The sequence below is a fragment of the Idiotropiscis lumnitzeri genome, chromosome 2 (genome assembly GCF_059441095.1).
Source record: "Idiotropiscis lumnitzeri isolate Australia: NSW breed Sydney's pygmy pipehorse chromosome 2, RoL_Ilum_1.0, whole genome shotgun sequence".
In the NCBI taxonomy this organism is placed as follows: Eukaryota; Metazoa; Chordata; class Actinopteri; order Syngnathiformes; family Syngnathidae; genus Idiotropiscis; species Idiotropiscis lumnitzeri.
The window spans coordinates 75,302-87,603 of NC_142392.1; the positions used below are offsets into that span (position 1 = coordinate 75,302).

The following is a 12,302-nucleotide window of genomic DNA, read 5'->3' on the forward strand; positions in this document are numbered from 1 at the left end:
TTTTAAGCTCACAAAGAAAAAGCTTTTCGCTTTGCACAGTTACATCAGCAAGGACTTTTTAAAAAAGGATTGTACCTTTGGATGAAATGCACCGCAGCATTTCTAGTTGAGGTAAGCTATTTTAAGACAAACTTCAACATTTATTTGCCAAAATAGTCAAATGGGAATTCATACACATACACTTATGATCACGAATGAAAATCCGCAATAAACCAACTACGAAGTAGCAAGGCAGAAATCAACTCAGCACGTTTACGGCCCCGCGACCACCAGGAGGCGCTCAAGAGTCGACAACAGACTATCGTCCATCCAAAATTTCAATTCAACTCATCTCATCTTGATTATTCTTGAGCGCTTTCACAAAAGTTACATTACAACAATTAATTGCAAATGTCCCCACCGTGGACACAAAGTTGATCAGATCTTATCATCAATTTTCTAAGCACTTGTCTTTATCAGGTTGCCTTCGGGTGTTCTGGAGCCAATCCCGGTTGACGGAAGAGGCGTGGCATACCCCCCCCGGATTGTCACCAGCCAATCACAAGGCACAGAGTAATTCAAACAGAAACAGAAACTTTGAAAATCGCTTTTTCTCACCGTGTCTCAGGTTCGTCCATACGCTTACATTTAAGCCTTTTTTTTAAAATCTACATTTTGTACTGTGGTTGTGATATTCTTGCATTACAAATATTTTACTGTTGCACTTTTTGAAAGCAAAATTAATAAACCAGATGCGAATTCAACAGTAAATGCACACAAGCGTATTTTGTTTCTTGTATGATTTTCAGATTGATCTTTTGGAGTGTTGACGAAAATGTCAGGCTCACAAGTGGAACACGTAAACAACACAATGAGTTTATCGCAGATGTGTGAATGATGAGCCACAAAATGTGTGGAGGCACACACGCAGCTCTCATTAAGCACCTGTGGAAGCGTCCTTCTTTTCCGTGTTGCCGCGAGGAGATGGGCGTATTCCTACCGGATCGGTGCGCTCGGTGACGAGCTGACCATCGATTTCCTGGTTGAAGCGAATGTTTGGCTGCTTCGTGTTCTGCCGTCAGCAAGCGGGACAAATACAAACGCGGACATAAACAATCATGCAAAGATACACAACGTCATGTCCACAAACGCTAACACACCAGAGAAGAAGAGTTGTGGCCGAGTTTGTCCTGCAGCAGGTGGGCCATCAACTGCACTCGCGAGCCGGGAGCCTCAGCGATGACATCATCGCCTGCCGGGTCCCGCGACTTAACAAGAAAACCAAAAGTCATGTGTTTGCCTCATGTGACGTCTTTTGATATGAGCAAGTCACCCGCTGCTCGTCTTGGCGCCGCTGCCCACTCGGCCTCGTCTTTTCCTCCTGCGGAGCAAACGCGCCAACGCGTGAAGCGCATCAAGAAGAGACGCAGCGAAAAGCTTCAAGACGGCGTCGGGATACCTGACATGACAGGTTGAGTCCGAGCCTGCTGAGGAGGGAGGCCGGCGTCAGTAGGGCCGCTCTGACCTCTGAACTCTGGGACAGCGAGCCTGAAGGCGACACGCAGGCACATTTTGCAAACATTCAAGTTGAAGACGCCCATCGACAACTTTCTACCGCTCATTTTCTTTTTTTCAACCTCTGCAGATGACGACGTGACACGGAAAAGACGTTAGCCGAGTGCAGGAAGCGCAACCGGGCTTGTGATCTTGATTCATTGACATCTTCCTGTCCATTTCACAGTCTGCACTTTTTTTTTCGGGGAAAGGCTCTTTTGCAAATATTTGACTTCTACAAGCACTTTTGCCACATTTTGCTTTTTTGCTCTCACCCGACGAGTGCGGCGCATCTCGGAGCAGCTGATAGAGCTGGCTGAGGTACATGACCATGGACAGCGCGTCCGGTTCTCCCGCCGACGTCATCTCTTCCGCCGTCATCAAGGGCGAAATTCCCAATTCTCTCTCGCACACATCAAATGCCAAGCGGACATTTTCTTCCTCCGCCACCGGGTTCAGCGAGTCAAAGTCTCTGTCGACACACAACGGCAGCCGTCTTGTGATACTGCAAGGCCATCGCTTTTGAAGTCATTGATTTTGGGAAGACAGGAAATTTGGAGTGGCCACCACATTTTGCCACAACACACCAGGCAACACCAAGCTGTAGAAAAAAACAGCAAAAACTCAAAAAAAAAATCGTTGTTGTTTCCACATCACAAAGAGAAAACGTTTGTATGTGTGGCTGCTTCGTGTTCGAGCTTGAATTGATCTCGGCTAATTTTTGTTTTCACATGAAGTTAGCGAGTGGCCTTTCACGAGAACAATTTGCAGTTTAAATGCAATGCAGTGTTAATTGGCTTTTGTTTAAAAGTGTCCGCTTGACTGCGAGTTGTAAACGGCTTGAAGCAGGCAAGCCCCGCCTCTAAAAGGGAAACGGACTTCTTATCTTGATGTGTTTTAATGAGTTCCAAAGATGTTTCTTTGGCTTCCTGTTGGGAACGGAAGGCATCTCCCACAGTGAATGGCTTCACGTTGCAAAAACAACTGCAGCTTGCCGTGACCCGACTGTGGGCAAATGCTTGCGAAGGACATGAAGTGTTTTGTTTGTTTGCGTACATGAGGTGCGGTCTGTAGCGGTGAACCAGCGCACACAGAGCCACGCCGCTCTTCCAGGACGTCGTCAGGTCAACGACGGCGACGCCGGGGTAACCTTCCGTCTGCTCCCGACACCACGCCAGAAGCTGATTGGACTCGGAAAACGACTCTGATTGGGGCGACAACGCAACAGTGACGCCAAACCGCTTCAAGGCGACAAACGCAACGCAAATCAAGCTCACCTGATCTCCAGGGCGAGCCTTCAACGATTTCAATTATTTCTGGCTCTTGTCCTGCCTTCTCTCCCGTATCAAACAAATGTCTCACCTGGACAGGAGGCAGAAGACGTCAATCCGCTTTCTTTATTTCTGCATTGGCTTATTTATTGAAGTACTTGATCAGGTGTGACGCTCAGACAGATGCTGACGTAGCGACTGGACGGGTCCAAAGAGTACAAAGAAAAGTTCTTCTGCATGTTTTCTGGGGTGGTCTGAGCCAACAAACGGTACACGCTCTCTCTGGGAACAGATGAACGGACAGACAGGTGGTCACACGAAGACGGACAGACAGACAGGACGATACCTCTCTGCGAGGAGGTCAAGCGGAAAATCTCCTTGGCACCATCGACGAATCATCCAAGACGCGTCGAGGGCGGCCAGGAAGCCACGAGCGACGCCTGTTCCCATTGGCCAGAAGGGCTGCGAGCACACACGCAGCCAGACAGACACGGGTCAGCCGTCAGAGCGGCGCTGGTGAGGCGCACACGCTGCGTCTGCATCATCGCCGACCTCCAGCAAGCTGTCTCCCACCAGCGTGACGAGCAGCCGGTGTCCTCGGCGCCTCCGGATCATGGCGGCGTTCTCCGACGCGTACATGGAGGTGAAGTCGAACACGGCCACGTCCGGGCGGCCGTAGTGGTTGATGGCAAAGTCCAGAGACGGAAGCTGCCCGTTGGTGGAAAAGTCTGCGGCCGTGCGGGCCAAGGCTTGCAAAGCCTTCTGGTCCACATTAGCCCGAGAGAGAAGCAGCTCTGTGTCTGCAAAGTCCTGAAAAAAAAAAAGGCGCGAACACCTCGGTCAAACATTTCGCAGGTTTAAAACGCAAGTTGTTGCGTCCTAGCTACACAAAGATAAGACAAGATATTCAAATCATGGACAAGAAACGGCGGCACCATCACCGTGGCGCAATATTTCCAAAGTGAAATCTTTTCAACTGGGCCACTTTTCATAATTTTAAAGACTTGAGGCTCATTTAAAAGCCGCAGATACTCTTGAGGGTGCAACTCCTCAGCACAAGAGCACTTTTAGTCTGTCAAGGTGTTGAAAATTTCAGCAGAAAGGATCTCAAGAAGGAAAAGATGAACCTTCTTTGCCGTCGTCGTCTTCATGTGCCTCGACTTTTTTTTAAGAGCGTGCCAACAAACTGAGTTTTGTTTTCTTTTCTTCTATGTAGCATGGCGCAATGGTTTTTTTGTGCTCACTCAGATATGTTGGGCAATGTCGGGCAACTCTGGTTTGCAAGTTTACTTAACGAGCTCACAAGGAACAAGCGTGCGTGTCTGTAAACCGCTCAACTCAGATGTGTGCGCGAGCCTCGGATGAGGAAGACGAGAAACATGCTTACTTGCAAAATGACCCGTTTGTTGAGCAGGCAATGCTTCTTGGCCGTCATGACAAAGTAGTGCGTGTCGTCTTTGTAGTACACCAGATTCTCCAAGTCGATGCCTGAAACATTCATTGAGGGGGACAACGATGTTGATGATGAGACGGCGCCGGCCACCCGGCGGCTGAATTCAAACAAGCTATTGGCGCCGTTGGGATGGATTTGAATACAATACGACTTTATTTTCAAGGCCATCAGTCAAGACACTCAAAGTTTGCCTCAACTTGAGAAATGGTCCAATTTGGACGGCAGTGCATGGCAACCACACGCCAAAACATGTCGCCATTCTTCCAAAATGCGAGTCAAACAGCCGCTTGGCAAACTTTCCGCTGCTCAAAGTTTAATTACCGGTTTCCTGTCGGAGGTTCTGGAAGAACTGCTGGTTGAAGATGGACGCCACGCCGCTGATCTCCTCCACTTTGGCCTCTGCGCGAGTGTTTCGGTTTTTGAAATTGGCCGTTATGGCGATGGCCAATTTGCCGCGAAACTCTTTACGGCGGAAACCTGCGAGGATACGCCGTCACTTCCGGGAGAATTCTCATGCTTGGACATCACCGCTTTCCAATTATCATCATCGTCGCACCGGGCAAAGTGTTCCTGTGACCATCTGCTCCCACGATGACATCAAACTGCAGCTGATTGACAGCGTGAGACTTTGGCCACGCCTCCAATGTCCAGCCCACCTCTGGACAGACATACAGACAAGAAGACGGGTGGGGACAGACTGAGAGACACTGAGATGCGCGTTCGTCTCACTTTGTCGTCGTTGGTCATGAGGCGGCTCCACCACACGCTTGAACTCCACGTTGACGTGAACTTCAACCCCGAGCAACAGCGCCACCTTGAGCAGAACCAGCTGAAGTTGACGAATACCTGCGGACGGCACACAGCTGACGGCGAAGCGCAGCTCTCGGGAGGTCGGGTCGACGCAAAGGCGGCACACTCACTGATGTGGTCTATGGAGCCGGCGCAGAACTTTCCGTAGAATTTCTTGGCGCCGAGTCCGCGGAGGTCATGGATGGTGAAGGGCCAGAGGTGGAGCACGTTGTTCCTGGAGAAGGTGTCCCTCTTTTCCAGAACCACCACGCGAGCGCCCAGGAAGCTCAACTCCACCGCTGCGCGCAGGCCGCAGGGCCCCGCCCCGATCACGACGCACTGACCAATTGTAGGACAGCAGAGCCATGACATCACAACTACTTGGGACCAATAGGGCCACTTTGGTGGTACTTGAGTCGCGCGACTGCAACTAGAGCGCTGGTGTCTGTGACGGGTTGTTGAACGGGTCGGGCCTACCGTGGTGTTGTGGCAGGCTCGGTTCTGCAAGTATTCTTGCTGGGAAGCCCGGCGGTCCAATTTGGTCCACAACGCGTTGGCCTTCCAGTAACTGAGGCGCCGTTTGATGGTCCGGTAAAGTGGATGCTCGGTGCTGCGGCGATCTGCGTCCAGGTCCAGGTCCAGGTGCTCACACAGTTGGCGAAACGAATGCAGCGCCGCCCTGCAGGTAGATGCTGAAACAAACACGTCAAACAACTCCTGAGCTTTTTCCATGCGGGACTCGTTTCCCATGGCAACGTGATGGCTTGACATCAAAACATGACAGGAAGTGACGACTCCTTTCCGTTGCGTGAAGACACACCGGCGGTGTGCTGGATGACAGCCACATGCATGGATTCCAACCTTTAAAATCATTTCCACACAAACATTTGTCCTTTTTGAATCAACATGAACTCTTGATTAAAAAAAAAAGAAAAAGACTTTCAAGAAGGAAAACAAGCACAAATGCAACAAATGTCAAGATAGAAGTATACTCACATCACTGCGGCTGCTTGTGAACTTTGAGAAATCCACTCTAATCACCCACACACACACACACACACACACACACACACACGCTAAAGTCAGTGTACAGACTGCAGTAATCTGCAGGCGTAAACGAGCTTAAGATGAGCTGCAGGCTGTCTTCCTGGCCAACTGCTACCTGCATGGCTAATTTTCTTACACCTTGTGTTCATAAAAAAAAACAAAAAAAAAACAGGCTGTATTTGAAATCATGTCCAGTTTATTTCAAAGGCAGAATCATTCTCACCTGCGCTGAGGGTTGCAACCAAGTAAGATATCAAGTCTAAGCACATGATGCCCGTTGCTGGCATACAACTGTGCGTCTGCCATATTGGATGTGGCAGATCAGCCTCATGAATGAACGCAAGTCCATGGATTGAACTTCACATATAGAACTGAAAAAGTGTGCAAAGTTAATGCTTTGCAATCACCCACATTTAAGACACAGTCTTAGGGTTGACACTAACAGTTGCAAACAATTCACCCCACTGGATTTGCAAGATTTGAGCTGAAATTCCAACCCATGAATTTGAGTGTGAGGCAGACATGCAGGCCAATCATTTTCAAACTTTTTCCAGAGGGAATCATCGAGACATTTGCTGGAAAATGGAAAAAAAAAAGACAAGCTTGGGAGTTTGTTCCAATTGTGCCAAAGGAAATGTGGTGCAAAGGTCACACTTACCAGGAGAGCTCGACCTTTTGTTTCAATGGGCAACAGGAAGCTTCCCGCAGCGCAGAGTGCACACGCGATGCTAAATGGACTCAGCGCCAGAATTACTGACTGGGACATGAGTACCTGAAGTACATGCAGACCAGAGTCACACAAGTAGCATCAACACAACTAGAGAGAAAACACGCACGCACAGAGAAACTCGCCATGGGGGGGCAGGACCTGAGCCTTGCAGCCAATAATGAAAAACATTTTCATGACTACTATATTAATGTTTGAACCAGAAATGTGTGCCAAAGCACGAGTATATCAATTCAAAGTCATCTTGCAGAGGAGAAATTTACATATCAGACCCCTGTCATAACTTTTTCAGCTAATGACCCAGACTAAAATGATCTCCTCCCAAATATAAGATCTTTAAGAGACGTATCGCTTCAAAATGACTATTTTCTTAATTAGGACTTTGCTGCCATCTCGTGGCAACAAGCACAATTTGCACACACATACCTACACACCCCCACAGACACACACACGGGAGCACACCTGCGCGATGAAGGGAGCAATCATTCCTCCAATGCGACTGACAGACGTACAAACGCCCATCCCGAGTGAACGCGATACGGTCGGGTACACCTGAAAGACGAGGACACAGAAGGCAGATGAACACCGCCTGACCAATCAGAACTTACCAACAAACCTCTTGCATACGTACCTCGGCGGTGTAGATATACACCGCGGTGAAGTTCATGGAGACCACCGAGCGCAGCAGGAACAAAAGGAAGGTGAAGCCCAGCCTGAAGGTGCAGAGAAGCGTTGACGAGGTTCGAACGAGACGACTTTGGCACGACGGTTCTTACATGCTTGTGCAGATGCTCAGCAACAGAAAGAAGATGGCCGCCACCAACTGCAAGAGCAACAAACTCTTGCGCCGACCAAATATGTTCAGTAGCAAGATGTTGACTGGAATGACTGGGAAGACAAATGGACGTGCACTTGTTGTTTGAGTCGTGCGGTCAAAAGGCTGAGTCACGTCAACTGGTGGGAACGATTGAACGCCGCGATTCATCTCATCTGTCTCCAGCGAGGGACTCACGTGAAACCTCTCCCAGGCAGCTGATGAGGAGAGTCTGGTAGTCGCCGGCTGCGAAGGGCACGCAGTAACAGCGGCTGCCCTCAAGGTGGTGTTTGACCTGATGCCCATGGTCACCGTCCGTCACGCACAGCAAGTTCTTCTCCAGGAGCTCGGAGCTGCTCAGAACCGAGCCGTAGTAAGCAAAGGACGCCACAAACCTGAAAGGGGTGCAAATGAGAGGAGGCTTTTTTCGCATTCTCCGCACGAGCTCAGCATGACCTCACCATGTGTACCACAGAAGCAGGGACGTCCTCCTGAAGGTGGAATTGAACAGAACCCGCCAGCTGCCTCTCTCCTTCTGAAAGAGCCCAGGACGCATTTGGTGCAACGTTCTGCTCATAGCTTATTATGAACCGGCGTATTTCTAGGAATGTATTTCTGGCGAGATGCGATTGTTGTGGCATGCCTGTCACTGGGGCCTCTTGCAAACCAAATCGCCCGAAAAGGAACTGTTCAATAAATCAAAGTCAAGGGAAGATTCAAAGCGGGAAGATCCTCGTTGAGATCATCGAGGCGTGAACAACAATATCGTGCAAGAAGGAATAAAACTAACAACTGAAATAAGGAGACGGGTTTTGTCTCAACTCCATCCGGCAGGCTCGAGCAATACGCCCCCCCCCCACTGGCCCTCTCCAGTTGCTCGCCTCTGCTGAACTCATCTTTGGTGCTTTTCTTTGATGCAGAGTTTTAGTTTCCAAAAAAAGAAAGAAATGAAATTCACTTGTTCCTATCCAAGGCCAATGAACGCACCACGACCGTGTCCAGTAGACGTCCGGGCGGCAGAGACGCTTTGTTCATCTTGGCGATCCACTTGAGTGTGTCCATCGCGGCCGCAACGTTCCCCGCTGACACGTTGTAGCGAGCCGACTCCGGAATGAACTGAAGGAGGACAAAGAAAAACGTCAAGCGTCTCTTTCATTTGGAAACATTTGAAAGTTGAGCGTGGACCTTGAAAAGGTAGAGCAAGATGATGCTGGGTGCCACGGAGATGCGGATCATCCACCGCCATCCCAGCGTGGGAACCACCAACATGCCCAGCGTGATGATCAACATGGAGCCGCACATCCAGAAGATCTGAACGCACAAAGGGAGCGCATCGGCCATCGGGAGACATCACCCAAAAAAATAACTTGTCCAAGACGGGGGACTCACGGCGGCCAGAGGCAGCAGGACGGCCCGATACTTGGCTGGGATGAACTCCGTCTTCAGCACGAACCTGCACAGTACAATAATTCCTCGATTACATTCAGAAGCAGCAGCGCAATGGTTGAATTCAGTCACAGAGCGATCAAAGATTTATCTGGTTATTTATCGCCGTCGTTGGGCGGAATCATCGCGTCAGACCAATCCAAACGACCATGAACATCAGAAATCAGAATCAGAAATCCCTTTATTGTCATTGCACTCAAGTGTGCAACGAGATTAGAGAGCTCCCCTCTCCAGTGCAATACAACAATAATTCAGATAAATATATAAATAACAGAATAGTTAGTGCAATGGAATTTAGTACCGAATAGTGTATATAAAAACACATCACGTTGCTGTTCTGCAAGGTACGGGTGGTCGTGTGTGTGTGTGTGTGAGTTTAGAATGGAGATGGGTCTTGGGAAGAAACTGTTTCTCAGTCTATTAGTCCTTGATTTGATGCACCTGAAGCGCCTGCCAGAGGGCATCAGGTCGAACAGGTGGGAGTTTGGGTGGGTATTGTCTTTGACATTGCATCATTGTCAAAGAGACTCAGCCACTTTCAACACCGTGTTGCTTAATCATGGGTTCAAATAAAACACAAGCACGCTACAATTGGCGCATCACACTTTAGCTTCTTTTATTGCGCATGAAAGGATCCCAACGTTAGGACACTCCTTCCCTCTCGGCTCGTTCTTCTTGCCACGCGAGTCTGCAGTAACAGATCGATGCAAATTCCCACCAGAAGGCAAATTAAAGTGCAGGTATGTTAATAAGCATTTTGCCCAAAAAGTGAGTCACGAAGAACGAGTGTGAAGGTGCGCGTGAGTCTGACCCCTGCGAGACTCCGGCCACGCCGCATCCCACCATGCTGCGCAGGAAGATGAACCACGAGTAGGACGGCGCCAACGAGGTGAGGAACGAGAAATAGGCGCTCCACGCAAAACCGCAATAAACCACCTGATGACATCCACAAAGACACATCTAGTCGTGGACTTGCAGAACTTTGTTCTCGTCCAGAACGACAAAGAGGATGCAACCTTCCAGCGGCCATATTTGTCTGCCACGTATCCGCTGAGCACACCGCACACCATGAAGCCAAAAAAGACCATCTGGAAACACAAATGCACAAAAACACAAATGCAAACATCTCCCAAAACAAGCAAAGAACTACCAACAAAAGTTTCGCAATTATTTTGTACACGTATCAAACATAAACAAGCACAATATTTAGAATAGTATTGTACAGTAACTTAGAGGGGGAAGCAAATGCTGTATTGATTCCATATCCATTTTCACAAGAGCAAAGCGCTCAATCTCAGCATTTTTCTGGTTTGGACTAATTTTGCAAGGCCCGCAAAATATTGTGTTCTAATGCAAATGAAAAAAAAAAACACGAAGCCTACCAAAAGAAAATTTAGACTTTTCTTTCATCTGAAAAATCTTTCATCTTTTTCCATTTTTTACCTGACAGCATTGGAAAATAACTACATTTGGTCAAAATTCCCATTCTTGACAAAAATAAAAATGGAGAAAAGAGCGTTTTGTAAAAATAAACATTTCAAGCTCAAGCTTGACTTGAATATTAATATTTTTTCTTTTGTGACAGCAAAAGCATTCGTCAAGGCTGAATTGTTTTGATTTTCCATCGCTACTGCAACGCCTAATACTCTGCAGTTTGCATAACTATTCTCTTGCTACCTGACTGACACACTCACAGTGGACACCATCGCCACCTGCCAGTCATCCAGACGCCACTCGCAGCGAATCTCGGGAGACGCCACCGCCAACAGCATTATCTCCATGGCCTCCACAATCTAACGCACGCACACACGCGATCCAGAGTGTTTGTTATGTTTGCGACGTTTGATGAACGTGATCAAGTCGCCTTACGTTGGAGCTTCCCGTTATGACAAAGAGCAAGACATGAAATCTTCCGAATCCGATGCTCTCCACCGCTTCCTCCACTGTAAACGTTTGCTCTGAAATAACAAACCACACTTTGATGTTTCCAATGATATTCAATCGCAATTATTAAAAACACTAAAGTCACCTGTGTTGCAGTGGTTGTGCTTTGCAGCATCCTGCCCCTCCGACAGTTCCACCTCCTGCAGGTAGATGGCGCTGACCAGCTCAGTCTTAATATTTTCAGGCATTCTGTTGGCGACTAGCCAATAGATGGCGCTCGAGTACTGTGCCAACACTCACCAAGCAGACATGAAAAGATAAAGATAAACACATAAAAAGCCAGCAGCCGACACTGCTTAAAGCCAAATGGGCGAAAATCAAATATGAGACATTTCCCTTCACAGCAACGTGTTTCTCCGCATTTATCAAAGTGTCTCTGTGTCCCGTAGCTTAGTTTTTATGCGACTTTGTAAACAATTGATGCGAGAAAACGTATTTTCATTTTTCAAAGCTGTGATTTGAGAGCGACATGTTTTCTGCAACACAAACTTTCGACAAACTAAAAGTGTCACTTTCAGGATCAACTCACACACAAGTTTGACGTTGCCTGCTGGGTCCAAAACGAAAACACTTGAGAGCGTTATTCTAGTTCGCAGCTCTTTGCGGCCTCGCTGGTTGTTTCGGTTCGGCTAGGCGTCTCAGCTTCTTGTTGGTGATTCGTCGCGCAGGTGAACAACGAACACGGAAAAAGCCGGGCAGCTTGTTCGTACAGGTGGACAGCGTACGGAAGCCGAGGCAGGAGCAAATACCCAAAAGAAACCTTTAACAAACGAATTGTTTTGAAGTAGCAACCGATTCGAAAAACATTGACTACTAAATATACGTTTTAGATTGTTCCCAAATACTGCACAGGTGTCAAAACGCAAGGCACAGCTCCGAGGTTACAATTTTTTATTTGTGTATTTTTTCTCCCAGGTATGGCGTTGCATTCATGGGAGGTGGGAATTTGGACTTTGATGAGCGTGGACGACAAAAGGGCACTGGACCTCCCTTTTGAGCTGAGAGGTTCGAGTGGCGAAGTAGGAAAAAGAAGACCCCGACTTCACCACCAGGAGTCGTGCCAATGTACCCCCCCCCCCCAAAAAAAAAGTATCCGCTGTGTGAATGCGGCGCGACGTCACTGCGTTTGTTTTCATTTAGACGACTTTTGGGTTCAAGATTTTGCATATTCGTCTGTGTGGTTTGCAGCCCAATAGTAAGCGATTGATTTCGCCGAAATGCGCACTTGCCAAATAATATATTCAAAATTTTCAAACTGTCATCGGTAAGAGATGGTTT

At 48.2% G+C, this 12,302-nt stretch overlaps 2 protein-coding genes and 1 pseudogene across 3 annotated transcripts in view; all 3 read right to left on the reverse strand.

The window, feature by feature from the left end:
• Positions 1 to 6,658, reverse strand: part of LOC148340987 (uncharacterized) — a 15,311-nt pseudogene extending 8,653 nt beyond the window's left edge. The window contains exons 1-17 of the transcript XR_015840175.1: positions 6,317 to 6,658; positions 6,043 to 6,079; positions 5,524 to 5,907; positions 5,178 to 5,385; positions 4,987 to 5,103; positions 4,814 to 4,915; positions 4,579 to 4,734; positions 4,192 to 4,292; positions 3,151 to 3,614; positions 2,963 to 3,086; positions 2,811 to 2,895; positions 2,590 to 2,737; positions 1,809 to 2,005; positions 1,439 to 1,527; positions 1,313 to 1,360; positions 1,140 to 1,247; positions 925 to 1,051 (exon numbers count right to left, since the gene is read on the reverse strand). The product of XR_015840175.1 is annotated as an uncharacterized LOC148340987 (transcript). The remainder of the gene's footprint in view (positions 1 to 924; positions 1,052 to 1,139; positions 1,248 to 1,312; positions 1,361 to 1,438; positions 1,528 to 1,808; positions 2,006 to 2,589; positions 2,738 to 2,810; positions 2,896 to 2,962; positions 3,087 to 3,150; positions 3,615 to 4,191; positions 4,293 to 4,578; positions 4,735 to 4,813; positions 4,916 to 4,986; positions 5,104 to 5,177; positions 5,386 to 5,523; positions 5,908 to 6,042; positions 6,080 to 6,316) is intronic.
• A 243-nt stretch (positions 6,659 to 6,901) lies between these two features.
• On the reverse strand, positions 6,902 to 9,680 carry LOC148340988 (putative transporter SVOPL). Its single transcript, XM_088286420.1, has 10 exons — positions 9,670 to 9,680; positions 9,024 to 9,087; positions 8,820 to 8,945; positions 8,622 to 8,750; positions 8,096 to 8,169; positions 7,833 to 8,029; positions 7,597 to 7,708; positions 7,452 to 7,533; positions 7,283 to 7,372; positions 6,902 to 6,910 (listed from the first exon to the last, which is right to left on the reverse strand). Exons 1-10 carry the CDS (start codon positions 9,678 to 9,680, stop codon positions 6,902 to 6,904), a joined length of 894 nt encoding a protein of 297 aa, XP_088142546.1.
• On the reverse strand, positions 9,672 to 11,769 carry LOC148340989 (putative transporter SVOPL). The gene is made up of 7 exons (XM_088284858.1): positions 11,554 to 11,769; positions 11,110 to 11,259; positions 10,950 to 11,038; positions 10,775 to 10,873; positions 10,097 to 10,168; positions 9,892 to 10,016; positions 9,672 to 9,768 (listed from the first exon to the last, which is right to left on the reverse strand). Exons 2-7 carry the CDS (start codon positions 11,210 to 11,212, stop codon positions 9,723 to 9,725), a joined length of 534 nt encoding a protein of 177 aa, XP_088140984.1. The 5' UTR covers positions 11,213 to 11,259; positions 11,554 to 11,769; the 3' UTR covers positions 9,672 to 9,722.
• Positions 11,770 to 12,302: the final 533 nt, after the last annotated feature.

What these genes read in the sequence shown, in the direction of transcription:
- LOC148340988 (XM_088286420.1), bottom strand. An exon ending in CTGAGCATCTGCACAAGCAT is followed by an intron (nt 7,534 to 7,596) that starts GTAAGAACCGTC and finishes CTGCACCTTCAG; the next exon opens with GCTGGGCTTCACCTTCCTTT. An exon ending in TGTATATCTACACCGCCGAG is followed by an intron (nt 7,373 to 7,451) that starts GTACGTATGCAA and finishes CTCGTCTTTCAG; the next exon opens with GTGTACCCGACCGTATCGCG.
- LOC148340989 (XM_088284858.1), bottom strand. Translation starts at nt 11,212, where the DNA reads ATGCCTGAAAATATTAAGACTGAGCTGGTCAGCGCCATCTACCTGCAG. An exon ending in GCACAACCACTGCAACACAG is followed by an intron (nt 11,039 to 11,109) that starts GTGACTTTAGTG and finishes TTGTTATTTCAG; the next exon opens with AGCAAACGTTTACAGTGGAG. An exon ending in TCATAACGGGAAGCTCCAAC is followed by an intron (nt 10,874 to 10,949) that starts GTAAGGCGACTT and finishes TGCGTGCGTTAG; the next exon opens with ATTGTGGAGGCCATGGAGAT.